The sequence below is a fragment of the Orbilia oligospora genome, assembly GCF_000225545.1.
Source record: "Orbilia oligospora ATCC 24927 unplaced genomic scaffold scaffold00210, whole genome shotgun sequence".
Taxonomy (NCBI): Eukaryota; Fungi; Ascomycota; class Orbiliomycetes; order Orbiliales; family Orbiliaceae; genus Orbilia; species Orbilia oligospora.
The window spans coordinates 974,034-1,000,549 of NW_011645767.1; the positions used below are offsets into that span (position 1 = coordinate 974,034).

The following is a 26,516-nucleotide window of genomic DNA, read 5'->3' on the forward strand; positions in this document are numbered from 1 at the left end:
GACGGATCTGATGCCGAGAAGTGAATGATGTCGATGGTGATGTCGTTGATGATGTCGTGGAATCGGTAGGATGTTGTTGTGATGGAGGCTAGTCTTCTATACAATACATCACATCTACAGTCATACTTCTATACACTCTCACTACATTGAAGGTCTACTACCTTTTCCATCTAAAATATAATCACTGATGAAGGAAGTCCGCTGGTAACAGAAAGAAATCAATCTCAATCGAATATTTGTGACCTTGAAGAGACCATTTTAATATATATTGTCAATCTAACTCTATCTAGCTTCATGTAAGCACGATGTTAAACCAGAACTGCAAGTAGTTAATGATAAAGACAAGATTGCTTATATCAATTCCTCTCCCCTTAAACCAGCAGCCGCCGGCCATCCAGTGCTTGTCGAAGTCCCTAACCTTTGGCTATCCCGGACCTGATCAGGAACATTCACATAACCTACCGCCGGTCCATCCATCACCGCTCCAGGCCCCTTGAGATTCTCCGTAGAACTAACGACCTTCTGTTCAACACCCACGATATTTCCATTAGGATCAGTGGTGGTCGTCTTCTCGATCGTTGCATCAGCAAGTCCATCCCCATTCTTGTCGACCACGTATCCCTCTTCCTGAACGGTATCACCACAATCTGCTTCAAGAACTGCCTCGTCAACCGTTCCTGGAATACCGGCTTCATAGTCGTTGGTGGTGGCGTATTCCAAACTTGCGTCGTCGAGAGGGTACATTACCGGTTCAGGACCACTAGAGCCAATAGAACTGCTGTAACCAGAAGAACCACGCGTACTGTCGGAACCAGAAGAACCACGCGTACTGCCATAATTGTCGGCTTCGTAATATTTGGCTCCAGTCCCATTATAAATCGCATCACCTCCAATCGTCTCAACCATCGATTCTACCGTACTAACAGTGTACGAAACAGCATCTTCCCTAGGAACAGTATCCCAAGACCCCTCAGGCATCCGGAAATTTGATTCCGTTCCCACAACAACAAAACTTCGGATTGAACCTGTTGATTTACATCTATCTTTAGATGAGATGGTGGTCACTCGAGAGTTGCATGCTGGATCTGAGAATAATTGAGCGGTGTAACCCCAGTGATTGTCAGTTGCATCGCCAGCTAAAAGAGCCGATATGACGCCGTTTCCTTCGGATGCCGGGATCTGCTCGCAGGGTGTCATGTAAGTACTATCATTTGTGGTGGAGTGTTGCCATCTCGAAACGCCTGAGCACGCTGCATCGCCGTAGAACGAAAGAGTATATGCAGATGTCTCAGAAGCTAGGAGGGCCAGAGCCGCGAGAGCCGCTCCCTTAGAGATCAAGGTTGGCATTTTGACGAAAGTTCTTGGAATCTCGAATAAGTATTCAATTATGTTTGAATAACCCAGATAGATCTATAGAATCGTTCAATGCAGACTCCTTTTCTGATAGCCCAAGTTACTATCGTGAATGTCATAAACAGAAAAGTCAAATGAACAGCCACGGGCTTAAGACGTGGTAGGAACATGGAATCAATTGCCTTCACGTTTCTACAAAGTATGCTCGAATAAGCTCTTGAGTTCTTTGTCATGCCTCGGATTCTACTTATTTTTTCTCAAATGGGCTTTTCTCCTGCGCCCTACACTTAAAAACTTGCTCTTCCAAACTACGAGAGAAAGTGTTGAGGCTGTTGCATTTTCTTCACGATAATCCCTAGCTTCTATTATATTGACTGGATCCAAGCTGGATTTGAGCTCGGAGCAAACTTACGATCTAGTCCAAGAAAGCTTTCAGATACAGAAAAATTTGAGATATCAAGATAGCGGTTGTATCCGGCCGAATCTATATCTATCCTTCGTCGAAATTCTAACAATGTAGCACATATACACCAGTATTTTAACGTCCGGACTCAGGATATGCCGCGCCCTCGAGATATCAATATCAGGCTCTTGAGCCTGAATATGCCTATTGTGAGCTGGGTATATAGTGAGGTTCGTCTAGGCCATCTATGGAGCTAAAAAAAAAGCTTCTTCTGTAGTATTGAGGTTCACATGGATTACGTAGTGTGTATCGAAAACTTACATCGTGAGGATATGATCATATGAACTGTTGCCTCACCCCCAATTCACGGCTGAAATTCTACTCCTTGCAGTTGTCTCCTTGCAGAAAATAGACGATCGCACATCACCCGAACAGTCCTCCTTACTCCAAATGAGGTAAATTCATGAAAGAGATTATTACTGCTACAACCGGTGCACGTACAGAGAGTATCGCAGTGTCGGTAACCTTTCACAGCCAATGCAGATAAGTCATGATCGGCAAGCAGAAACAGAATCTTGGTGTAACATATATCGATCTTGATTTTGAGTGCATATATTCATGGAGTTTTCATTGGTCATATACTATGCAGGGTAAATGCAAGGTTCTAACATACATTGATTATGCACCCCTGCGATAAGAAATGCTAAGAGCGGAGAGTCCCGTTTTCGTGCCGTGAAATGAGGAGGTCGGATTTATCTAAGATATCTGACAGCTCTAAAGATGTAGATCTCTATTCGACAGAAGATAAAATCAGGGCCATTTCCCAGGTCCGTAGACAGAACTTTTATCCTCATTCTTACATCAATTCTTCATCCAACAGACACAAATTTGACATTCATTAAAGTATCTTCGGAGCGAATCTATCCTCTTTCAACTTTAATATTTAAACATGTCGGCCACCGAAAATCAAGAATTCATCAGTGGAGGTGGTGTTAGATGGATCCTTACGGGCGAAGAGCGTGCAAGCATCACTAGTGCTCTCGGAATCGAAGGTACCCGCCCGCTTCCCGCAGTTAATTTACCAAAATAAGCAAGGAAACTAATGACCTCTTTCAAGCACACATAATCGATCACGTCAGAGGAAACGTTATGACCAGAGAACGTTCAGTCTGTTCCGGATGTGGGAAGCACTCCGGCTTGGATGACTTGGTTCATAATGCCATAATGGCCGGAGTCCATGATGGAGCTTTTATCCTCAAGGTTCTGGTTGATGGACCGCAATCCCGAAGTCCTGCTCATGGGTTACAGTGCTCCCATTGTAGCGAAAATTTCGATGGGGTTTATGACTGGCATTATATTCCTGTTGGTCATGAAGAGGATCATTGAGATTGAATCTGCGGATTGAGATTCGTTCCTCGCCCTATGCTAGAGCGCGAGTCTATCTATATGTTGTAGGAAACCTTCGACGTCGAGTACCAAATTGTGGGTCTGTACTAGAGGTAGAGTGCCAGATTGGAACAATACAATCAATATCAATTGATAGGCCCATGCATATGACCATAGCGAATCCCGCAGATCTTCCCATAAATGGTCATGCAAGATTCGGAGAATTGGGACAATTCGAAAACCTGCTTTTCAGACCTCTTCGAGCTTTAAGCCTTCCAATAGAAACGAACCGTATATTAGCGTCACAATTATATCCGACGCATCTAGGTCATAAAATTTAGATTAGTTGCCGCCTTTTTGATTGGGAAACAAAGATGCTACGAGCCAACTCGACGGCTCGCGGCTACGGGCCGATCATTGGTCGGTGCAGCTTATGGAATTATTCTCCGAAAATGGTATCATATGCGAATCTCGTAACCAAAACTACCCATTGGTCCTTGCGAGATAATACCTACTAGAAATACTAAAGTAAGTTAACCAAGTGAGGGGTCAGTAAAATCTATAAAAGGGCTGCTTTTCGCCCTCTCATTCACTTTTTTATACGAAAGTAATATTTCCCACCAGATCTCTATTACACCATACTCCTCAGAACCATTCTCTCGTGCAAGAATTCTCAGCCCCACTAGAGGTCACAATGTCCACGAATTCGAACCAAGAATTTCTCTCTAGCGGCGGCGTTCGCTGGCTTCTCACGGACGAGGAGCGCACAAGCATTGCCACTTTACTCGATGTCGAAGGTAGACAAATACCCTAACTCCAATCTCCCTTATCCCATATTGGCACGCCTCTATTTCAAGTACGAATACGAGGGCTTAACGAATATAATTATGCTAATTGGTTAACTGTGACGACATCAATAGAATCCACCATCTCCCACATCTCAGGCAATATCATGAACCGCGCTCGTGCAACATGCACTAGTTGTGGAAAACACTCTGGGCTCGATGATATGGTACATAATGCCGTGGAAACTGGAATCCACAGTAATGCTTTTGTTCTGAATGTTCTAGTCAATGGTCCACACGCTAAAAGCCCTGACCATGGGCTGAAGTGTTCGAGATGTGATTCTGAATACGAAGGGTTGTTTGGTTGGCTTGGAGACACCCAAATTTGGACCACGGGCCACTCGATTATATATTAAGGTCGCTAAATGTCTATAGATCTAGATATCTTCGGCTGAATAGATCTACGAAAACGTTCGGTATTTAAATTTTTGGTCCTGTATCTTATCACTTATTATTTAGTAGAAATAAAAAGGGGGCACTAATCTGTGGATTTGTGATCAAGATTTATAAATTTATAAATTTATTCTCAGACTCATCACCTGCGAGTGCAAAATTCAAAGGCTTATTAGGTAGACTCGAGACCAATACCTCGGGCTGTCCCTGGCCTCGGACTGCCCCCCATTTTTTGGACTTTTCCGACACTTTTTTGTTCGTTTTTTGATTCTCGGCGACGCTGTTCGAGACCTTTGATGTTATCACTCGCACTCGGGCGTCATCGATTATATCAAAACGCCCCATTCATGCGTTGACCCTAATAAATGCAACAAAATCCAGCCAATCAACCAATCATCTCTCAGAATTCACACCAATCCGGCATAGTCCAAGTCCTCGCACGCAAGGGTGACCCCCGCGAACTTAATCCTCCCGCATACGCAGATCTTTCCATGCAAGATTCGGAGAATTGTGACAAAAAAAAAAAACTTGATTTTATGTGTTTTCTCCGAAGATGGGATAGTAGGCCGGCCGCTAGGAAATCTTGCATTCCATTTCCATTTTGATATATGGCCCAACCCGCTAATTCTGCGGGGTCGCATTCGGGTGATATGTAGCTGCATTATCATGCAATCGATCGAATCAAGATGTAGATATTAAATCAGAGACAAATCGAAAAACAGGGTATCTTTTCAAGATCTCCGTGTGCTAGCTGCAGCTATACAGCTGAGGGGTTAATTAGGACGTACCAGAATTATTAGGAGGCTGGGAACCCGAAAGGGATTGACTATTTGGGATAGTTTCGAGTCTATCGCGGGTGATATCGAGATTCTAGACTCCCCCCTCTTTCCGCATAAAATGCAATCCAATATCCACAATTCCAAACATGCATTTCCGATAACCCGCCCAGAAGTGCCAGTGTCAATCATTGACTGTTAATCGGCTATAAAGTCCCGAAGTTGGCAGATTCCATACTGCGCGCCTTACCCAATATAAAAGAAGACAGTGGAGCTTCGGTACACTTATCCGCATCGGCACCAGCCCTCCAGCCGCCTTAACTATAGATAAGCTCTGTTGAGCTAGCACAGTTGCATGATCGACCATGTATATCGAACTTTCAGAATCACAACTATGCATACGGCCCATCGGCTTAGCGCACTTGAAAGATCCAAAGTGACGTGTAAAGGGTCCAAAGCTGAGATTACGACATCAACGAGCTTGGTTACTCTATAGTACTCTTGGATTGGGGACGGATTACGGAGTTTTCTTGTTATTGACACGTATTGGATCAGTTTAAAATATATCTATAAATTAGGGACGGTCGATATGATTCTCTTCTTGTTTTCGAATCTATCTTTCAGTGATCCTATTTGGCCTTGAATACATTTACTCCACACCCCTCAATCTATCTAGTGGTTAAACTGAATTCTATTCACTATATTCTAATCGTTGAATTCGATAAAGCTTTAAAATTCATTCTTCAAAATGGGCATCGACTACCAGCCAGAATCCACCACAATCCGCACCGATGTCCTAGTCGTAGGATCCGGCCCAATTGGTGCCATCTACGCCCGTAAACTCGTCGAGGCCGGACACAAAGTCCTCATGGTCGATGCCGGTGCACAGTGAGCAAGCCCTCCAGACCCCCTAAAAAACCCATTTCAGTTATACCTCAATGCTAATATATCAATTGCTGTAATAAATAGGGAAACCGAAATCCCCGGAGAACACAAGAAAAATATCACAGACATGACCCTAAACGACTTCAGCAACGTCATCCAAAACGATCTAACCCCACTCTCCTCCTCCATGCCTAGTGCAGCCGCAACCCTCGCAATCGGCGGCATGTCAACCCACTGGACCTGCGTAACTGCATCTCCACATCCAAATCTCGAAGCTCCAAAGCTATTTTCAGAATCAAAATGGAACTCCCTCATCTCCGAAGCCCAAGATCTTCTTCACACAAACTCCACCGTCTTGGACGCTTCAACCCGTCAAGACAACCTCAAAAACTTCCTTAACGCCTCAGGCCACTCCTTCAAATCCACCCCTCTCGCCTGTCAAAAAGACGAGAACGGAAAAGTCATCTACTCCTCCACAGCAAGCATCCTCTCCCCCATTCTCTCATCCAAAAACTTCACCCTCCTCCCCCACCACCTCTGCACAAACCTCCACAACCAAAACTCCAAAGTAACCTCAGCATCCCTAACCTCCCTCTCAACAAACTCCAAAATCTCGGTTATAGCAGAACAATACATCCTAGCAGCAGGCGCAGTTCTAACCCCGCAAATAATCTACAATTCCAACATGAGCCAAGAACTACCCGCATTGGGAAGATATCTAACCGAAAGAATGGTTGCGTTCTGTCAAATCAAACTTGATAAGAAGTTTTCTGTTAATGATGGGGAGGTTAATATTATGCAGGGTGCTAGCGAGGGGAAGAAGTGGGTTACTATGATTAACCGTGAGGCTCATCAGTATGGGCAGTTACCTGAAGATGTAGATTCGGGTGATGTGCTGGATGTTAGGTGTATGAGCGTTGTCGAGCCTAACGTGGAGAATCGAGTCGAGTTTGGAGAAAAGGGTAGCGATGGAATGCCAACCGTTAGTATTCAGTTCATTTTTCAAAAAAACAAGGAATAAACGTCAATAAGCTAATCTTTGTGGTGTGAATTAGCCGTCATTCAAAGTCTCCCCAAGCATCTATGACATGAAGTTAGCAGCAAAGATGATGGTAGAGTACGTTCCACCACCTCCCCTTATAACAAACATGAGAAAGTACTTATACTAACGGGATAACCCTAGAGTGCAATCTTTGGCCACAACCCTCGGCAGCTTCGTCACAGAGCCAACAATCATGCCACTGGGAACAGCACTGCATCTCAGCGGGACAACCCGTGCCGGGGAGTCTGTCGAAACCTCAGTTGTCGATTCCAACTCCAAGGTTTGGGGAGTTGATAATTTATACCTCGGTGGTTGTGGCGTAATCGCAGAGGGTATGGCATGTCAACCAACCCTAACAGCGGTTGGGTACGCATTACAAGGTGCTGAGGGTGTTAAAACAGCCTTGTCTGCTTAATTAAAGCTCGAAGTATCAAAGAGCGGACGATGTTGAGTAAATGCCTATGGCAAGAGAATTAAATATTTGTAGAAAAGATACAAACTACTTTATAGAATCTTATATGAATCTAGTTATATTACAATAAAGTTACCGACTCCGGACTGTTTAAAAGAAATGAAAGAAAAAACACTCCTCAAAAAGGGTTTACTCCAATGGCGACAAAGTACACAAATGCTCGCTAATTGTACGAAAGAAAAACTCCCAACCAGACTTTTCCAGACAACATCAAGTTGTTTGTTTTATTATTTATACCAACCCCTCCTCCGTAGCCGCCTCTTTAACGGCAGCCATACTCTCAACTCCATAAATCTTCTCCAAAACCTCGTAAGGTTTCACTTTGCCTGAATCCAATGAAAGATCTTGTCCAGGATCATACTTATGCAAAGAACTTCTATAGTTCCCTTCCTTGCTATAAAATACTCGTTCGGAAGGGTATATCCCAATCAAACTCGCCTTCTTAGCCCCAAGCTTTTTATTATAAACTTCCAAAAACTTTTTAGCTTTGAGATATGGTTTTGATTCCACAATATTATCAATTTGTAGAATCAACGTGTTTTCCATATCCTCGATTGTACCCTCTGTATCCAGGGCTTTGAGGAATGGAAGAAGGATTTCGTAGACATATGAGATATAGACTAATTCTTCCAGTGTATCCGGGGGTTGTAGACCTGGCAGTGGAAGGCTATCCAAAAACAGGTCCCAAGATTTGTTGGTAGTTGTTAGGGTTTTGATGCATTGTTGAATTGAAATGTAAGGAAAATCAATGATTTGTGAGCTGAGCAAAGGCAAAAGCGGGTTTAAAGATGAAGTATTCATAATCTCATACGATACTCCCGAGAGTTTTAGTCTTTCATGGGGAATCCGTCGGTGAATTTCTTGGGCTATGCATCTTTTGAAGATTCTTTCAATAGATGCCTTTCGAGAGTCGATAAGAGAAAGCCATGTTTTGGAAATCGTGGGAATATGAAAGTGAGATGTGGGGCCGGAGAGGTAGTATTGAATTTGTGGAATGTCGAGAATTATGTTTATGTTCAAGGGGGATGAAAAACGGGATGGGGAAGAGATAGAGCAGATTATATCTGCAATTGTGTTCGAAAGACGAGAAAGAGAATCTAGTTCGTTAAATGTGAGAGGATGATGGAGATGGAGAGAATCAGAATAGGGATAGCGGGTATATAATTCTAGAAGTTGCGAAGAGAATGACGAGACTGCATCCGCAGAGAAGAGACAGATTGAAGTGATTATTGATAGAGACTTATAAGACGAAAGAGGAGAGGGAGGAGGAGAGCCACGGATATGTAAATACTGTGTATCCTTGATATCCGGGAAAGAAAATGTAGTCGAGGCAAAGGAATTGACGTGAGGAGTCGAGCCAAAGAGGAAGCGTTCGAATATTGAGGATTGGTCAATAGTCGAACAAGTAGACGAAGAATCCAAAAACGAGAGAACGCCTTTTAGAGCATTCTGATTCTTCCGACATGTAGAAAGAGACTTTTCCAGAGCCTGATCCGTGCTTTTCCGCGATATCTCCGGGTGGAAGTACATATCCTTAACATGCCGTAACTGCAGCCCATCCAAAGAGTGTGTTGCCAACGTCAATGCGGTGTTGGAAATGTCCAAATGAAATTGTTTGGAATCGCAGCCGCCGTCGTCGGAAATTATCCCAAACACAGCTGCATCTTTACCTGCAGGTGTAATAATACCAGATTCTTCTGCCGGATTTTCACTGGCAGTGGGTTTTTTTATTTTGACCGGTTGGTATTTCAATTTTTTCTTTGACGGATGTCCGTTTGGAAGCGGAACAATTCGGTGAGGCATCGTGCACGAGCTTTGAGAAACCGGCAACGGCAAACGGTCGACAATATAGCTGGGTATAAGCTGCATGTTGATATAGATCAATCGGGATCCCTTGCTTCTTTCTCTCCGTATCGATCTCACTAGTCTCCGTCCGGATTTTCCCCAGATGTCGACAGCAGCTGCCTGTAGCGAAGAAAGCGTCGAGCTTGTCGAATTAAAAAATTAAAAATAACAGAAAAAAAAATAGAACAAGTCCTCCAACGTTCTCCAGTGCTGATTCGTCGTATTCCGTCTGATGTCTCGAATTCGAATGTACATGAACAATGCAATGCAAGAGCTCGACTCCCTATCGAAGCATAACGCTTGAAGATCTCTCAGAGAGATCGAAAACGTGGGTTTGACAGGATGACTTGTGTGAAAAAGGAGTTCAAAACCTTCAAATCAAATTGGCTAATTAGAGATGCTCATCCCAGCCCAGAATGGTTCCCTGCCCAGAATGGAATGCCGGTTCGCCAAGAACAAAGCTAAAATAACCAACAACGGACAACGCGTTAATGCGGTTTTTGTGAAGTTTTCGCTGTCAGCAGCTAGCAGAGGGTAATAATATAATATTAGTCATAGTCCGGCTGTATCGATGATTGGAACCAATGTAGAAGAGACTGCGAATTATGTTACGATAGGTTGTAAGTATTTTCGTCTTGGCTGTGATGCGAGCGGATAATTAGATAATAGGTATGTCAACGGCCAGAATTAAATAATTAACTCGTAATAAGCCTACAAGGTTGACATCATCAAAAAGAACACAAACATGCGCTTCGGGTATACCGTTTTCCAATCATATTTGGCCACAAACACGCATCTTATGATCAAGTTAACTCGTCCGACGCAATCGTACCATGGTTCTCGTGAAACTCGTGTTCGCGATAGGCGAGAACTAATTAATTGAGATGTTTAAGTTCGATGTCAGCATGCAAGCGAGGTGGAGTCCCATGGTATTCAAAGGTCTAACTTGGGATTAGCAAATTGCAGTCCCTTTCGCCCACTGCACTTTCCGATAAATCGGTTCTTTGCAATCGATATGTCGTGATAATCAGTGTTAATGTATTGGAAGTGAGGTATAAAGATGACTCCGGTTGCTCAACTCTCGATTAATTTGATCTGGCAGGACACTTCAATTCTGCATATACAATACTAGCAAGATACATACCTATCGTTTCTAATATTTTAAAGGACATATACTTATATACTCTCAGAGCTGTTATATATACAAAATGCATATCTCTTCTTTAATTTTCGCTCTTGCTGCTTCGACTTCGGTTCTCGCCCTCCCAGGTCCCGCAGTAACCCCAAAGCCTGAATTGATCGAAGACCCCGAAGTTCATGAGCCTCTCAAATCTCTCAAAGAGCTCGAGAAACTACCTTTCGACACTGTCTCATTTAGCGAACTCCCAAACAAGGACTTCAAACAAAGTGATATCTACCGGAACACGCCCCTCGCTCGTAAACAGAAGGATGGGAGCATTGCACCGGCGCCAAAGCTGGTAGCCAGGACTCCTGGTGGTGTATGTCCCTGCCCTGCTATAGCATTCTTACGTCGGTTAAATTGCTCACTTATATAAATGGTGTGATTCAAAAGATCTATATCACCACGGCTATCAACTGGGGCGGAGAAAAGGGATATAAAGTCCAACCCTTCAATACTTGTATCCAATTGGATGCACCATGGCTATACACCATCTCCTCCTTCGGGCCAGATTATGGAACGAAGTGTATCTTCTATGCGTAAGTTAACCTTTCAAAATAGCGTATAACTAGGTAGTTCTGACCGCAGACGAAACCATATCTAATCATTATTGAATATAGACGCCGAGACTGTTCCAACGCCAATGGTGAACCGGTAATATGGTACCCCGGAAACCCAGACTTGAGAAATCACTATCACACGAACTGGAACGATAGGATTGGAAGCTGGAGGTGTTGGTTGGAGTGGGGTTAGTACTCGCCATCTATAACTCATATACTTCAGCTACAGAAATATTCCCGTTGAGTGAGAGGCTGATATATATACTATTTCTTATACAGCTACTGGACCACCGGTTACTGGGCCTTATCCTTCTGCTGGTCTTTATTCGACTATATCTCCATAGAGCCAGCTAATGTTAATCATATGTTGATATATACCATCGATTCCCTAAAATGGCGTTAATGGTTTCTTTAGCACGGCACTGGAGCCAATTAGGTCTGGCGGATGTGTGCTCGCCAAAAAACGAAACATTTGTAAATTCATTAATTTCATTCTCAACGGTCACAATTACTCTCAGAATTTAACTTAATTGCAAGGCGTATTATTCGTAAGTAGAAAATTAAAATTTATAAGGCAGAATTACTTGAGCGGTAAACAGCGGATATAGATAATCCCGCAGCGCCTCATAACGTTAGGAATCCGGCGAGCAGATTCGATTCGACATTTCACTAGAAACAATACACAGACTTTCTCTGATAACATGTTACTAAATATGTATTATGGTCACCATATTTATACAAAGGAATATGTAATGCTCATATTTGTCACATGTAGCGAGGTCAATGGGTTTCTGATACGTGTTATAGCATTAAGGTTGGTTGGCACAGCGGTTTCGAAGACATCGAGTTTGTTGGAATCGGTCCTCCTTGTATTTACTGAGATTGCTGATGTAAATATGACCTCCCATCGGCATAACGATATATCTGTAACGTATACTATCAGCTCGTAATATCAAAAAATATTTTTTAAAAAAATTATTTTAGTCGTAAAAGTCATGACCGAGGAGATTGATATGTTTTGAATTGATATTATTAAGCTATCGATATGACGTAGCTTATATAGTCCGGATAAGGTTAACTATCGTACCAGACTTAACCGACCGAAGAAAAAAAAATATGAATCAATCCATTCCGTTCCGTTCCGTGATTATGAATGCCCGATGTTAGTTCATTTTTTCTGAAGATCGAGCTGATATCATAATATATAATACGAATAGATTTGTACAGAGACGTCGCCGTGAAGATCGATGGTGTGATACAGGTATAGAATGGCCTAGAGCTTCAATTCGACCAGCTGCGCTGTGCGCATGTGCTAGTTAATGATAAGTGTCCGGTCGAGTAACTCGAACTACCTAGTTACTAATACTATTTCCTCCCAGCCATGAAGCTCTAAAGTATCCTGATATAGTTGTACTTACTTATAAGTCCTGTTAATAAAATATAAGATCGATTTATATTACAAACCTTCGGGCAGCCGATAAATCCGACCTCCGAGCACCGTCGGAAGCACCGAACGCGCGAGCAAAGCTTGCAAAGATCTAAAGAAGCCTGTCAAACGGAACGCGCATCGCTTCAAACCCGGCTCTAACAGCTGCGCCCCGAACGCTATTGGGTTAACCATTTACAAACCATGCAGGGTCAAGGTTTTGGAGCTGGATGTGGAAATGGGCGTGCAATTTCAAGCAAAACCAAGGCTGACGCTAATTGGCGGGAAAGGAGGTCTACCACTCAGAAATGGTATGGATTAGGGGCGCAGGACAGGGAAGAAAGGAAGGAAGGGGACCCAGAAATGTTACCTTTCGACATTAGCTTAACTTTAACATGCGTAACTTAACATAACATTTGCATTTGCATGAGAAGGTTATTCTTATTAATAATGGTTTGAGCTCCTTCTTGTTCTTTTCTCTCTTCTTTGCATTCTGTTCTGTTCTGTCTGTTCTGTTCACTATCGTCACTCGTTCAAAGACTTTATCCTTCGACTTCACCTTCTACAATAATATAGTTTAATCTCATGTCCGTTATGATTGTATAGCTTCCATCTGTTCATCCATCCGATTCCATCCGATCGATCGTCTGCCACGTTTTCTCTGTCTGTATTCGCTCTCCTTTACAGATACTTTCGCGTGCGACGAATCTCCACTCCAAAACAACACAGCTGCTTGTTGACTACTCCTTTAATAAATTACCATCCGGGTTTTACCGACACTCGCCAGGACAAATATAAACAACTTTCTTTCTCAAAGTCGACTTAAATCACAGGAAGGGAAATACGCAAGGACGGAAGGCGATGGGCCTCCGCGACATTCTCATCGTTCGAAATGATGACCGTTCTGGCGTCAAGACCAACTGGTGGATAAACCCCGATATTATCCCTCTACCTCCCAGTCGGCGAACTTGGGGTCGCACGGAGTTCTTGGGCTTTTGGTCGGTACCACAGTACGTACATTTCTTCCATTCTTCGGGGAAAATATACCTTTTCTAGAGATAAATAGCGATATAGGGTGGGAGATTGATTATTGTGGCACTTTTTAGTTTGTGTATCTCGAGCTGGACCACTGGATCGGTGCTTGTGTCCCTGGGATTATCAACATGGGAAACCGTGGCGGTATTACTAGTCGGCCAGGGGTTAGTGGCGTATTTGGCAATATGTAATGGCTGGATCGGTGGGAAGTGGCATATCGGGTTTACTGTCGCTCAGAGGTAAATATTTCATTTATTTTCTTGCTGTTTGGCTACGGTTTATGCTGATGGTTATTACAAGGGCTATTCTGGGTGTCTACGGTTCATTCGTCGGTATTGTCATGAGTGTGGTCATGTCCATTATCTGGTATGGAAGTCAGGCATGGCTGGGTGGATTGTGTATTTCTGTTATCTTGGGGAGCTGCAGTTCGGCTTTCTTGAACATGCCCAATACCCTTCCAGAGGGGGCATTAATGCAGACTAGGGATTTGATATCGTTTATTCTGGTATGTGTATTACTAACAGATATGCTGATTGATTGTTTTAAATTTGTGGAATGTGACTAACAGATATGTACCTACTTCCCTTTTTAGTTCCACCTTCTATCAGTCCCTTTCATGCTCGTCGGACCCGAAAAGATCAAACATCCGGTTATACTCTCGAACGTACTCGCTGTCATCGTTATGATCTCTCTGACACTCTGGACCGTAAAGACCGGAGAATTTAGAGATCCCTCGGGCGGGTGGGATACAGTTCATGCCCAGACGAATCGGTGGTGGACGTGGCTTTACGGAATCACCTCGATCCTTGGATCCGTTTCGTCCGGTATCTTGAATCATGCCGATTTCACCCGGTTCGCACGAAGACAGGGGGTTCAGACCTCTGGTACACTTTTCGGATTATTCGTCCCGGGTACCATCATCCCGCTCCTCGGTATCGTTACAGCTTCAATGAATACCGACGCATCCGGCCAACCGATCTGGAACCCCGTCGATCTATTGATGGATAGGTTAGCAAGAGACTACACCTTCCTAACCCGAGCGGCCTGCTTCTTCTGCGCAGCAGGTCTAATCACCTCCCAACTAGCCCAAAACGTTCTCGGAAACGCGTACGCAGCAGGCATGGGATTGGCAGGTCTATTCCCCAAATACGTCAACATCAAGCGAGGATGTATCATCGCCGCGATGCTATCATGGGCATTCCAACCGTGGCAGTTTTATTACCTGTCGTCGATGTACCTGGACATTCTCTCCGACTTTTCGGTATTTTTGATGCCATTGACGGGGATTATGATTAGCGATTTCTTTTTGGTTAGACGTCAGAGGATACAGCTTACGCATCTGTATACGAGGGATACATCTGGAAGCTATTATTTCACTTATGGAGTAAACTGGCGGGCGTTATTCGTCTGGCTTGCTTGTGTGGCTCCAGCTATTCCTGGAATGATCGATAATCTTCAAATCAAGGATCGAACGGAAGTTACAGTCGCGGTACTATACTACAGAGGATTCTGTATCTTTGGATTCGTACAGAGTTTGGTGGTGTACTGGGGCATTATGAGGTGTTTCCCACCGAAGGGATTGGGAGAACAAGATGAAGTCGATGTGTACGGAACATTTGCGAGTGAAGAAGCAATTGATCTAGGTATCACACCGTTTAACAAGGAGTTCGAAGTTGAAGGTGAACGGTTGAGGGGTAGTTTCGATGACTTGGAACTCGAAGATTTGGTGGAAGATGAGAAGGAGAAAAGTGAGAAAGAGGAGTTGAAGGATGTGGATTTGGAAGATGGGGAAGATCAAGGATTGTTGAAGGAGAGGTTCGGGGCGAGAGTAATATGAATGAGAAACCCTTTTTTTTTTGAAGTAAAACAAAAAGGGGAGGATTATTCATTTTTTTTGGTTGGAGTGAAAGTTTTATATGAGGTATCTTGCATCATGCATTGCGATATTTGCATGTGACAGGCGTTTTCTTACATCAAGATCCTCTCTTTCTTTTTTGTTTCTTTTCTGTATTGTACATATTTTATCCTTCCCCCCTTTCTTGATTCTACCTTTGGCGTTCAACGTTTCTACACGTTTTCTTTTTCATATTTTTTCATTGTTTTGGACCAGCGGGTGTTTTTTCGATTTTTTTCCCACATGGAGATGAGTAGGATGCTGAAGATGGGAAGAGGAGAGGAAGAAGTGGCGGTATATCATTTTGTCTGCGATTACAGCGTCGACTTCCTTTTTTTGTTTTTTGTTTTGGTTGATTGACTGATCTAGACATACACTGCATTCATTGCATTTGGTCTTGGGTTGAGAGGTTAATACTGTTCGAATTCGAAATGTATGATAGATGGATAGAGAAGGAAGCAGAAGGAAGTTTGAAGAGTAATTAAATACTTAAATATCAATTGATGGTAAATTCAATAATCGTCGTGTTCCAGTTTATATCGAGATAGGAGTACTAGTGACGTCGAATTTCCTCCGATGTTACGGTATCAAATACGTTAGGCACGAGATCAGTTTTCAAGCTGGGCGATACTAGATATAGCTCAATATCTTAATTTATTCCTATATACTTAGGCTATTAGACTTCTCGCTGAATCGATCTGCTTGTTTTTGTAGCCGCTTTCCATGCGTATTGCTGGGAATTATATTTAGTGGTCAGAGAGCTGTTAAGTCAATTTCTGCATACCCATTAATATTAGCAATACCTATAAGATATCAATTGGATTTACCGAGAGTCCGAAAACTGACCTGGTAAGTATACTTTCATACAATGGACTCACACTTTCTTAGAGGTATGAACCAAGATATACGTCGATTGAAATTGCAAGTTAACTAATTATGGGATCTAAAGTGGATCTAATATTTGCTAGCATCTCTCGAAGGCATGGATCGGATTCGACTTGTACAGAAGTACAAAAGTTCACACACATAAATTTGCAGCATTTTTAAATCAATCCAATTGCAATTACCTAGATAATTGCTTGCAAAGCGTGTAGATAAATAAGTCAGTACTTATACAGCCGTAGTATAACTATCTAGTATAGCGTGAAGATGTCTTATACTTAATTTTGATTGCTTTCCTCGACCATCTGGACTAACATACCTATGCCGGTCACTTGAGCACTTTGATAAATGATAAATATCGAATGCATCTCTCTGAAAAAACTGTAATCGAATATATCGAAAACTGTGTTGAAAGAGTTGTATTCTAGATCAAGCCAAGCTAAGCTTATAAGTACCGAGGTATACACAGTTACGTAGAGATGCAGCGATGCATCAGCCTCGATGCTAACGGCTTGGATTCCATCTTGGCCGGCCGAACACGGGTATCTTCAGTCTACTTAGTTATTACTCGTATACGTATGTACTCCCCGCCTTCTTGTTTCTTCTTTCCTTTCTTTCTGACTCTCATATATATTCTCACCAGATTAATTTCAGACCTTCAGAAAAAAATAATAGAACATCGTGAAAATGCTCTCTCTCGTCCTTGACGTTCTGCAATAACACTACTGGTTAAGCTTAAGGGCCGACTAAATTCCTGACGTCAGATTCTGCGGCGCCGTTTGTTTTGGCTTTTCCAGGGCCCCGTCCCAGCCAATCGTCAACATTCCTGCCGACCAGGCGTCATCTACATAACCAAATTATATCCTCTGCATTCGTCATTTCATCTTCATCTTCATCTTCATCTTCATCTTTATTTTCATCTTCATCATCTCTCTCAGTTAGTTAGATTTTGTTAATTTATTTACTCTTTCGGGCCGGCAAAAACGTTTTAGAACACCCGCCGGAAGATTCTGGATTGGATTGGATTGGTCTTAGCTTAGCTTAGCCACACCGTAGTCATCAACCACCACCGGCCACCACAGCCGACCGGGTTTCCCTTGGCTCGCTCTCTTTTCCTCTCTTCTCCTCTCTCGCCCTTCGGAACCTTTTTCTTCTTTCTTCCTTCTATCCTTCATCCATTACTTTTACTTCCTCTCCGACATTCCCGGAGATATTCAAACCTCAGAGAAAAAGCGATGTCCCTCTATCGTCGTTCGAACCTCGCAAACTCCATTGTTCGCCTAATCCTTCTTCTCTCTGCTCAGATCCCAACACTCGCTTCATATCCGCTTAGCGGCCGGAGTAAACATGATTCCCTCAATGTTTGGGGCGGTCACTCTTCACATGATGATAACGATGTAGAAGGCGATCCGGACGAACCACGGTTCTGGGTCTATCTTGGTATTTCGGTATTTCTAGTCGTCCTTGGTGGTGTCTTCGCCGGTTTGACATTAGGGTATGTTCTTTCTCTCTCTCTCTCTTCTCTTTGTTTTCAGCCTTTGTGTGATGTGAACGGCGTTTTTTTGGGGTGGCTGGGAGTTGACCGAATGCTAATTGTTTTCTGGAATGGAATATTAGGTTGATGGGACAAGATGAGATTTACTTGCAGGTTATCGCTCAATCTGGCGAGGATAAGGAACAGAAACATGCACGGGCTGTCCTGAAGCTCCTCACTCGTGGGAAACATTGGGTTCTCGTTACGCTCTTGCTCTGCAATGTCATTACGAACGAAACCCTGCCGATTCTGCTCGACCGCAGTTTAGGTGGTGGGTGGCCGGCTGTCCTCAGTAGTACTGTTTTAATCGGTGTGTTACATTCCACTGCTTTTCGTTGTCTTTTTTCTCTATTTAGGAGTCGGAAATACTGATGTTTGGGACCGATAGTTATCTTTGGCGAAATCATCCCGCAATCCGTTTGTGTTCGATATGGTCTTTCGATAGGTGCCTACCTTGCTCCGTTCGTTCTAACATTGATGTACCTCATGTACCCGGTCGCATATCCCACCGCCCTCCTGCTCGACTGGATCCTCGGCGAGGACCACGGTACAACCTACAAAAAGGCCGGTCTGAAAACCCTCGTTACACTCCACAAGACTCTTGGTGAACATCCTGCCGAACGTCTGAATCAAGATGAAGTCACCATCATCACCGCCGTCCTCGATCTCAAAGAAAAGCCTGTGGGAAGTGTAATGACCCCGATGGAGGATGTTTTCACTATGTCTGCGGATACGATTTTGGACGAAAAGACTATGGATAAGATTCTTAGCAAGGGATACAGTCGTATACCCATTCATGCACCTGGGGAACCAACGAACTTCGTGGGAATGTTGCTGGTCAAGATCTTGATCACTTATGACCCCGAGGATGCGATGAAGGTCGCAGATTTCCCGCTTGCTACTTTGCCAGAGACTGCACCTGAGACTAGTTGTTTGGATATTGTCAATTTCTTCCAAGAGGGAAAGGTATGCTTATTTCATTCTATTTACATATTTATTAGATCGATAACTAATAGAGGTGTTTCTGCAGAGCCATATGGTCTTGGTTTCCGAATCTCCCGGCGAAAACTACGGTGCCCTCGGCGTTATTACCCTCGAAGATGTTATCGAAGAACTCATCGGTGAAGAAATTGTCGATGAATCGGACGTATACGTTGACGTACACAAGGCCATTCGTCGTATGAACCCCGCGCCTATCAGCCGGCGTAACTACGGTACGAATTTCCCAAGCGAGGGCACTGTAAAAGGAAAAACCAACCAAGTCGTCGAGATCCTTGGTGCGGTTGACAACCAAAAGATGGCGGTGGCCGGGGAAGGTGACAAACTACTAGCTGGATCTTTTGAAGGGTACTCTACCATTAACCGACCCGAAATTACTGGCGGCGAACGAAGGGCTTCGACCGGGGTATTAGATAGCGAAACTTCGCCAAGGAGGGGGAGCAAAGCTTCGATTTCCCAAGCGGTTATGAGGAAGTTGAGTGGTGGTACCGGGGGGAATTCAGTTATCCCCGATAGCCTGAAGGAGAGCTTGAAGCATTTGGGGCCAAGTAATCCTGCCTCCGCACCAAGGAGTACTGGGTCGAAGACGATTAAGATCAAGACTGTACAGCCGGATGGAAGCGCTGCCGTTGGACCCGGTGGGGAGGAAGTACGATCCTCAAAGGAGTTGAGGAGAACAATTACGTTCGAAGACGGGGTTAATGGATCTCAGTCCACACCCCGGGTCGAATACACTCCTAGCACCGCAGCACACAACATATCTAATAGCGCACCCGAAAACGCCGCGCCAGGAGCCATGAAAGTCCCTGAGCCGAAGAGCACGCCTAGAACGCCATCCCCCGCGCAAAGTTTTAAGAAGGTCAGAACCGGAAGTTTGAAAGAAAGGCCGAAGGATGTTGGAGGGATCAGAAAAGTTATCGTGGAGACCAGTGATCCGGAAGATATAAGTGAAATTGCGATTGTGGCTGAGGCGAGTGGTAGCGGTGGGAGGCCTAATGGAGAAGATCAAGAAGAGCTAGATGAGTCCTCGAGCTTATTGGGGAGGAAATAGGGTTCCACCACAAGTCTTGCAGGGCCATTGAAGGCTTTTCTTGGGGTGGAAGGGGAGTAGTAGTTCCCCTTTACTACTGCTGTACTCCCCGTACATACTCCTGAATCTTATAATTTAAGATCTTGAGTAGGATAAGAGAAGATTTATTATGATAGCTTGGAGCGAGGGATGCTATTTTTCGGGTTAGAGCTTTTGGTGTTCTTTGGAGCGAGAAAGGCTTGGTTTTTGGCTTTTGTTCTAGAGATATAATCTATGATATCTCGATGGGGCGAATGTATTATCAGATCATGTATTATACCTAAGTACTTTGCTATCCGGCGCTTCTAGTTTTGTTATTGTAATCTGGCCGTATAAAAGCGTTCACCTTTTCAATCATCAATAACTCTTCTAGTTACCTTCTGGCCATCTGTGAGTCCGAGGAATACAAATGTTAATGTGAAAGCCGAGACTTTGGCTATATTATGTAAGCAACGGTAAGGCTGGCGGGAAACGCACAAAAAAATTAGCCTGCTTTAAGCGTTCCACTCGATCATCATTCTTCTTCATCATCTCCCACTCCGACAATCAACCTGCCATCAACATCTCTGGTACTGGTTAATTCCAGCTTCCATCGCGCGGTTAATCGCCGGTTCCGTCTCTTCCAGAATCGACTTTTTCTTCGATACCAACATTCATTCAACTTTTCTGCCGCTTCACTTGGTCCGAGAAAAAAAAACTCGGAGCTATCCAAGCTCCCCTCAAACCCCACATCCACAATAATCTCACACACACACACACACACACGACCGCCTTTTTTCCTTCCAACTAAAATAAAGAAAAAATGACACAACTCCAATACCTCCCCGAACTGCTCCTAGCCGTCTTGTTCAGCATCCAAGCCTCATTCACCCATCCCGGCGTTTTATCCCCAGACAAAGAAAAACTCGGCGACGATGAACTCCGCGCCATAGTCAAACGCACACAGACCAGTTCGGAAGCAAGAGAGGTACTAGCCTTTAATGCACGGGTATGGACTGCTATGACCGAGACGCTACGGAGTGGGAATGATGAATTGGGTGGTTGCGAACACCATTTTGATGGTACTGGGGCGGTAGTTGGGAATAATGGAAGTGGTATACCTGGTGGTGGTGGTGGTGTTGGGGGTGGTATGACTGGGAATAGTGCAGGTGGGAATGTAGGAGGAGCTGTGGCGGGGAAGAGGGTTAATGGGGTCGGGGAGCAGACGTGTACGTGTAAGGATAGGAGGGATAAGATGTATCTGCTGCCGAAGGTGTGGGAGTTGGTTATTCTTGGGAGGAACCTATTGGCGACGAAGGAGAGGGGACAGGATTTGGCGGCGGAAAGTAAATTTGAGGAGGAGGTTAGACGGTTATGTGAAATTTGTGTGAAGCATGCGGAGAAGGAGAGTTGTAAGTTTTCCCTCCTTCGTTTTATTGTTTCTTGTTGGTTATTCATGAAGGTGGAGATGCTAATGAAGTGCGAGGGGATAGATCACAAGGTACTTATTACGTGTCTGCAGTTTCTGAATAACCTCATCTCCGGGAACGAAAAACGCAAGATGTCGCTGTGGATGCACTTATTCGTCCCAGGCTCCACCCGTCTCCTCGAAGCCGCTAAACGAAAAGCCGTAAAACAATACCAAAAGGACGCCGCACCATCCTCATCCTCATCCTCGAAATCTTCATCCGATCCAATCAAAGAGCTACATCTCCAAGAAGCACTAAGGTCTCCGCCTCCCTCACCAAACCCCAATGGATCAACTAGTAGTGGAAGCGGAGGGCAAGCAGCAAAACTAAGTTTTGTTACAATGTTACCAACTATTTTAAACGCCAAGGAGATGTTGCCGCTGTTACTCATTATTCACGGTAGTATTACGGATATTGATGGGACAGACCCCGCAAGACAGTTGATGAGGTGTAAGATGATGTTGGCGGCCGAGGCAGGGATAGGGCTTATGGCTGGACTACTGATGTTTGTGGATGCATGGCACGAGATTGATGATCATATATACTTCGAACTGATGTTGGTATTCCCCGTATTCCCATCGAATAGAAAAACCACTAATACGCTGTATAGCTTGGAAATAATGGAGACAATCCTCCACAACGGTCTGATAACCTACCTGTTCGAAACACTGAAAGAATACGTCGACTGTCGAAATTACCAATTCGAGGGTATACACGCCATTACACCACCACAAGCGGTCATATTGAGGTTATTGCACACTATATACGCCCCGGCTGCTTTACCGACTATCTCCGACCCAGGTGTGTTTATAAATTACGACGGAAAACTCGAGGAGTCCGCTGGGAAGGATTGGGCTAGTCCTCCTCCTCCACCTCCACCTGAAATAGGGGATGAAGAGCAGGTGCCAAATGTAGTGGAGGATGAAAGTGAGATGGACGAATTCACAGCTGAGTTTACAGCTGCTTTAAGATCAGATCTTGGGCCACCAAGGATTGACGATATTCATACAGCTACTGAAGAAACTACCGGTCATAATGGTGGTAACACGGGTCCGGAAAATGACGATGCAGCAACAGAAGTCGATATCGACCATTCCGAAGCCACACCGGAGATTGTCAACTTCCTCGCCGTTAAAGTATTCAAAGGACAACTGGGACCGGCGGTTAGAGATATGGTTACAAAGATCGGGAAAGCGATGGGATATTCTGCTACTGCTTCGCCTAATAACCCGAATAACCCCGGGAAGAATAAAGGAGGGGGAGGGAATGAGAGGGTGTTGGAGATAACGGAGATACCGACAGAAGATGGAAGAAGTATTACTAGTGTCGCGGGGATAACGATATATGATGTGGAATTACATTATGAAGGGTTGATACAATTACTTGAACTGTTGATGTTATTTGCCGAACAAGGGGTGGGGAGGGTATACCTCCGAGAAACAAAATGCGTGGAGGAGATCGTAGAGGTACTCAAGTGTTTTGTGGAGTATGTACCTCGGACAGGTGGGAAAGAAAAAGAGAAGGAGAAAGAGAAAGATAAGAGGAGGAGGAATGGTGGGTATGTGGAGGGTGAGCTTGGGGATGAAGAGGATGAGGATGATGATGGGGTTGGGATGGAGTGTAATGATCCGGTGGAGTTTAGATGGCCGTTGATTAAACGGACGCTTGTGCAGTTGGTTAGTTTGTTGGTTTATAGGAGTAAGGCTACGCAAGATGAGGTTAGGAAGGCTGGGGGTGTGGTGGCAGTACTGGGGTGTTTTGGGATTGATGAGGAGAATCCATGTAAGTTTTTTCTTTCTTTTTTCTTTCCCAGCTATTATCACGAATGTTTTGGGGTTGTGGTGCTAACGGTTTTCTCCCGGGGGCAGATATTCAACAACATGCGACGCTGTGTATTAAGAATTTAATGGAAGGAAATACAGAGAATCAAAAGATTTTGAGAGAATTGGAGGCGAGGGAGGTTGTTAATGGTGAAACGTTGGAGGCGGCGGGGTTGGAGGCTTATGTTGACAAGAGTGGGAAGGTCAAAGTTGGACCTGCGCCGGGCAGCAATAACGCTGCTGGCGGGAACGGAGGGAAGAAGAAGAAGAAAGGGAAGAAGTGAATGTGATTCAGCTGAGAGGATATATAAAAGTTGGGGGGGGGGCTATCTTTTTGGGGTAGGCAGGCCATATATTGGATGTCTAGTCTATGGCATTTATGCATGTGTATTATTATAGACTGGACGGCTGGAGTTTCTTTTTCTTTTCTTTTCTTTTCTGTTTTTGTATGGTGGGTTAGCGGGCGCTTTTGTTCTGAAGTACTTACCACGTTTTGGATACTGGTTATGGAGGGTTTCTTACTCCATTGTATATACGGTACTGGGACTTGTCCATACTATTATAATTAGTTTTCGAGGAGGCTAGAATGAATGGTTGATATTGGACTCCTGTCATTGAGGTTGAGATTAACTAAGATCATAAAATGCCACAATGGGCTGTGTTGGAAATATATTTCAAAACTTCAGCTTAGAAGTTTGATGTTAGAATAGCTGTAGTGTAGCTGTAGGGAACGCTTTTTATGTTGATGTTAAAGGTTCACTTCTAAGCGGTTATGAGGTTGAAATTATAACTAATCAAGTAGTCCTGTCATGTGTTTTATGCGAGAAGAAGAGCCAGTTTCGTCGAATGCATCTTCGAAGCTTCCCCATGGATGGTAAACTACCGCAAACCCAGCCATGTGGCACATGCATATTGAATTAATTCAACGGAATGGAAAACAACTTCCTCGTGTTCTCGAGGCTTAGACCCAGGCATTTCTACTAGGATTTCTTTACAATAATAGATAACAAATACTGACATATCTCTGTATATCGAAATTCAGCCGTCAAGATGAAACCCGCAATCATCTCAACGGCAGCACTATGCCTCCTCCTCTCAACCCTCCCAAGTTTCGTACTCGGTAGCTTCGAAATGGCCTTCGACAACTACCTCTACGGCGAAGGACGAGCTCCCCAATACCGAGCATACGACGACCAATCCTGTAACCGTATCCCACCAATAACCAGCGACCCCAGAATCGTAATGTCGATCGCCATGCGTTCCACACCTGAGGGACTAGATACAGGTTATAACACCCGCCCCCCACCCGCCATTGCATTTTATTTCGATCCAAACCCAACAGCTCCGGGACCCCAGCACTGTTTGGATTCACAATTAGTCATGGTGGCGAGGTATTACGGTATGCCTGACTCCGAGGAGTTTTTTTTCAGCCCCCTGGGGGAGGTCACGCATTTTAAGGTTGTAGACGAAGGGAATTATCCGTGGAGAACGTGGGATGAGAATGTTGGGTATGAGAATGGAGATATTGGAAGGATTGGGACGGTTATTTGGGCTACGGGGGAAGGGTGGAGGAGGACTGATGTTATGGTTAGAGATGTGGGGTATGATTGGCAGCCTGTTATTAGGGCTGGTCAGGATTGGATTACTTCTGAGGATCCAGATTCTGAGAGTTTGGGGGAAGGGGAGGGTAATGTAGCGCGGGTGGGGGATATTTTTAATGATGATGATGATGAGGAGAGTTCGGATTCGGATACTCTTGCGTTACGAAGGTTACCCCCGAGGCAGCCTTATAACCCCGCTGTGGAGGAAGAGGAAGAAGAAGATTCAGTCGGCTTTAGTCCACCACGTGGGTTACGGGCGCCACGACAAAGAGCTAATGACGAAGAGAATATGGGATATAATCCATCGATGGAGGATCATGATGGATATGCTGGAGTCGATTTCGAGTTTCCGGAAGAAGAAGCGGCGTTTCAGAATTATACCGAGCCTGATGAGGTGGCTAGACAAGAAATGTACCACACCCGGAGAATATTACAACTAGCGGACCTACAACGAGACCAGCAGAGAATGGCGATGATGGCGCCCGTAACCTTTAACGGTAGATTAATGCAAGGCCGAAATGATGCGATCGTTGCTGGGAATTATACAGCAATTCCTGAGAGTCAAAGACATCGGTCTTATGGAGATTTAGTCTCAAACGGGTGGTATATCGACCCGGAACAGGAGCTTAGAGCCAGATGGCAGGAGTACATGAGAATTGCGTTTTTGAGGTTCAAAGAACGACATGGAATTGCCGCTGGAGCCACGGCTGAACAATTGACACAGAGGGAAAGAGACTTATTCGTGGACTTTTTGAGAAGAGATGGGACTCCGATGTTCTTTCAGGATAGTTATATGAGACCGATAATTAACAGCCACACTCAACAGCAACTGATCAATTCCTTCGGTCCGCCACCAGTGCTAGCATTACCAGATCAACCGGCTGCAAATTTACAACCGAATCCATTTTTAGGAATTGAGGAGGATCTTGAAGATGCCATCCAGAACGGCGGGGAAAGGGTAGCCGCTCAGCGTGAACGCGAACGAGTAGCTCAAAACCGACATAATAGAAGAATGGAACAACTACGCCTTCAAAATGAAAACGCAAACAACCGTGCAAGACAGATCACCATGGTACGAGATCCCAATTGGGCTAACCAACGACGACGACAACGACAACGACGAAGACGACCACTCCGACGAGACGATTTGGGATTCTTAATCGACAGCGATGCCGAAGGGTTTGAAAATTGGGCAGGTGCTAGATCTAGGATTATGAGAAACCAACCGGGTGCTAGAAGGGTTAATAGAAATCTACAGCCTGAGATAGATGCTTGGGATGATTTAGTAGTGGAGGCGGATGATGAATATGAAGCCGGTTGGAATATTCCGGATTTAGAGCCTCCGCTGCCTATACCGCAACCTGTTGTTGAGGGGAATTGGGGGGTTTTGCAGCCTCCGGGTTTTAATTTTGGCGGGTTTATACCGCCGGAGCTTTTGGGGCGGCCGCCGAGTCCTTCTACTGAGCCTGGGGATAACCCTGGGAATATGGCAGAGGAAGAGGAAGAGGTTATTGGTCCTGATGCGCCGTTGCCGCAGTTTCAGAGGTTTAATTCTGAACCTTCTAGTTCACAGGAATAATACTGTGCCATGGCTGAGGTGAGTTATAAGATTATGATCTTTGTTCTGGAAATGTAGTTAACATTGTTCAAGTAAGAACTGTCAATTGC

The 26,516-nt window shown here is 44.4% G+C and overlaps 10 protein-coding genes across 10 annotated transcripts; 8 read left to right on the forward strand and 2 right to left on the reverse strand.

Annotated features, from left to right (window-relative positions):
* Positions 1–351: 351 nt before the first annotated feature.
* AOL_s00210g272 (uncharacterized protein) lies at positions 352–1,347 on the reverse strand (the record flags this gene model as incomplete). Its single annotated transcript, XM_011129074.1, has 1 exon — positions 352–1,347. The coding sequence occupies one exon, from the start codon at positions 1,345–1,347 to the stop codon at positions 352–354; it is 996 nt and encodes a 331-aa protein (XP_011127376.1).
* A 1,358-nt stretch (positions 1,348–2,705) lies between these two features.
* Positions 2,706–3,142, forward strand: AOL_s00210g273 (uncharacterized protein; the record flags this gene model as incomplete). Its single annotated transcript, XM_011129075.1, has 2 exons — positions 2,706–2,808; positions 2,874–3,142. 2 exons carry the CDS (start codon positions 2,706–2,708, stop codon positions 3,140–3,142), a joined length of 372 nt encoding a protein of 123 aa, XP_011127377.1.
* A 694-nt stretch (positions 3,143–3,836) lies between these two features.
* Positions 3,837–4,251, forward strand: AOL_s00210g274 (uncharacterized protein; the record flags this gene model as incomplete). The annotated part of the gene is made up of 3 exons (XM_011129076.1): positions 3,837–3,939; positions 4,063–4,154; positions 4,213–4,251. 3 exons carry the CDS (start codon positions 3,837–3,839, stop codon positions 4,249–4,251), a joined length of 234 nt encoding a protein of 77 aa, XP_011127378.1.
* Positions 4,252–5,904: 1,653 nt separating this feature from the next.
* On the forward strand, positions 5,905–7,498 carry AOL_s00210g275 (uncharacterized protein; the record flags this gene model as incomplete). The annotated part of the gene is made up of 4 exons (XM_011129077.1): positions 5,905–6,044; positions 6,126–7,023; positions 7,097–7,158; positions 7,225–7,498. 4 exons carry the CDS (start codon positions 5,905–5,907, stop codon positions 7,496–7,498), a joined length of 1,374 nt encoding a protein of 457 aa, XP_011127379.1.
* A 288-nt stretch (positions 7,499–7,786) lies between these two features.
* Positions 7,787–9,358, reverse strand: AOL_s00210g276 (uncharacterized protein; the record flags this gene model as incomplete). The annotated part of the gene is made up of 1 exon (XM_011129078.1): positions 7,787–9,358. One exon carries the CDS (start codon positions 9,356–9,358, stop codon positions 7,787–7,789), a length of 1,572 nt encoding a protein of 523 aa, XP_011127380.1.
* Positions 9,359–10,608: 1,250 nt separating this feature from the next.
* Positions 10,609–11,484, forward strand: AOL_s00210g277 (uncharacterized protein; the record flags this gene model as incomplete). Its single annotated transcript, XM_011129079.1, has 4 exons — positions 10,609–10,899; positions 10,974–11,119; positions 11,201–11,328; positions 11,420–11,484. 4 exons carry the CDS (start codon positions 10,609–10,611, stop codon positions 11,482–11,484), a joined length of 630 nt encoding a protein of 209 aa, XP_011127381.1.
* Positions 11,485–13,427: 1,943 nt separating this feature from the next.
* On the forward strand, positions 13,428–15,438 carry AOL_s00210g278 (uncharacterized protein; the record flags this gene model as incomplete). The annotated part of the gene is made up of 4 exons (XM_011129080.1): positions 13,428–13,576; positions 13,673–13,840; positions 13,902–14,106; positions 14,194–15,438. The coding sequence occupies 4 exons, from the start codon at positions 13,428–13,430 to the stop codon at positions 15,436–15,438; spliced, it is 1,767 nt and encodes a 588-aa protein (XP_011127382.1).
* A 2,174-nt stretch (positions 15,439–17,612) lies between these two features.
* AOL_s00210g279 (uncharacterized protein) lies at positions 17,613–19,961 on the forward strand (the record flags this gene model as incomplete). Its single annotated transcript, XM_011129081.1, has 4 exons — positions 17,613–17,872; positions 17,995–18,221; positions 18,300–18,877; positions 18,942–19,961. 4 exons carry the CDS (start codon positions 17,613–17,615, stop codon positions 19,959–19,961), a joined length of 2,085 nt encoding a protein of 694 aa, XP_011127383.1.
* Positions 19,962–20,781: 820 nt separating this feature from the next.
* AOL_s00210g280 (uncharacterized protein) lies at positions 20,782–23,531 on the forward strand (the record flags this gene model as incomplete). The annotated part of the gene is made up of 4 exons (XM_011129082.1): positions 20,782–21,370; positions 21,452–21,983; positions 22,038–23,209; positions 23,296–23,531. 4 exons carry the CDS (start codon positions 20,782–20,784, stop codon positions 23,529–23,531), a joined length of 2,529 nt encoding a protein of 842 aa, XP_011127384.1.
* Positions 23,532–24,297: 766 nt separating this feature from the next.
* On the forward strand, positions 24,298–26,427 carry AOL_s00210g281 (uncharacterized protein; the record flags this gene model as incomplete). Its single annotated transcript, XM_011129083.1, has 1 exon — positions 24,298–26,427. The coding sequence occupies one exon, from the start codon at positions 24,298–24,300 to the stop codon at positions 26,425–26,427; it is 2,130 nt and encodes a 709-aa protein (XP_011127385.1).
* Between the last annotated feature and the right edge of the window lie 89 nt (positions 26,428–26,516).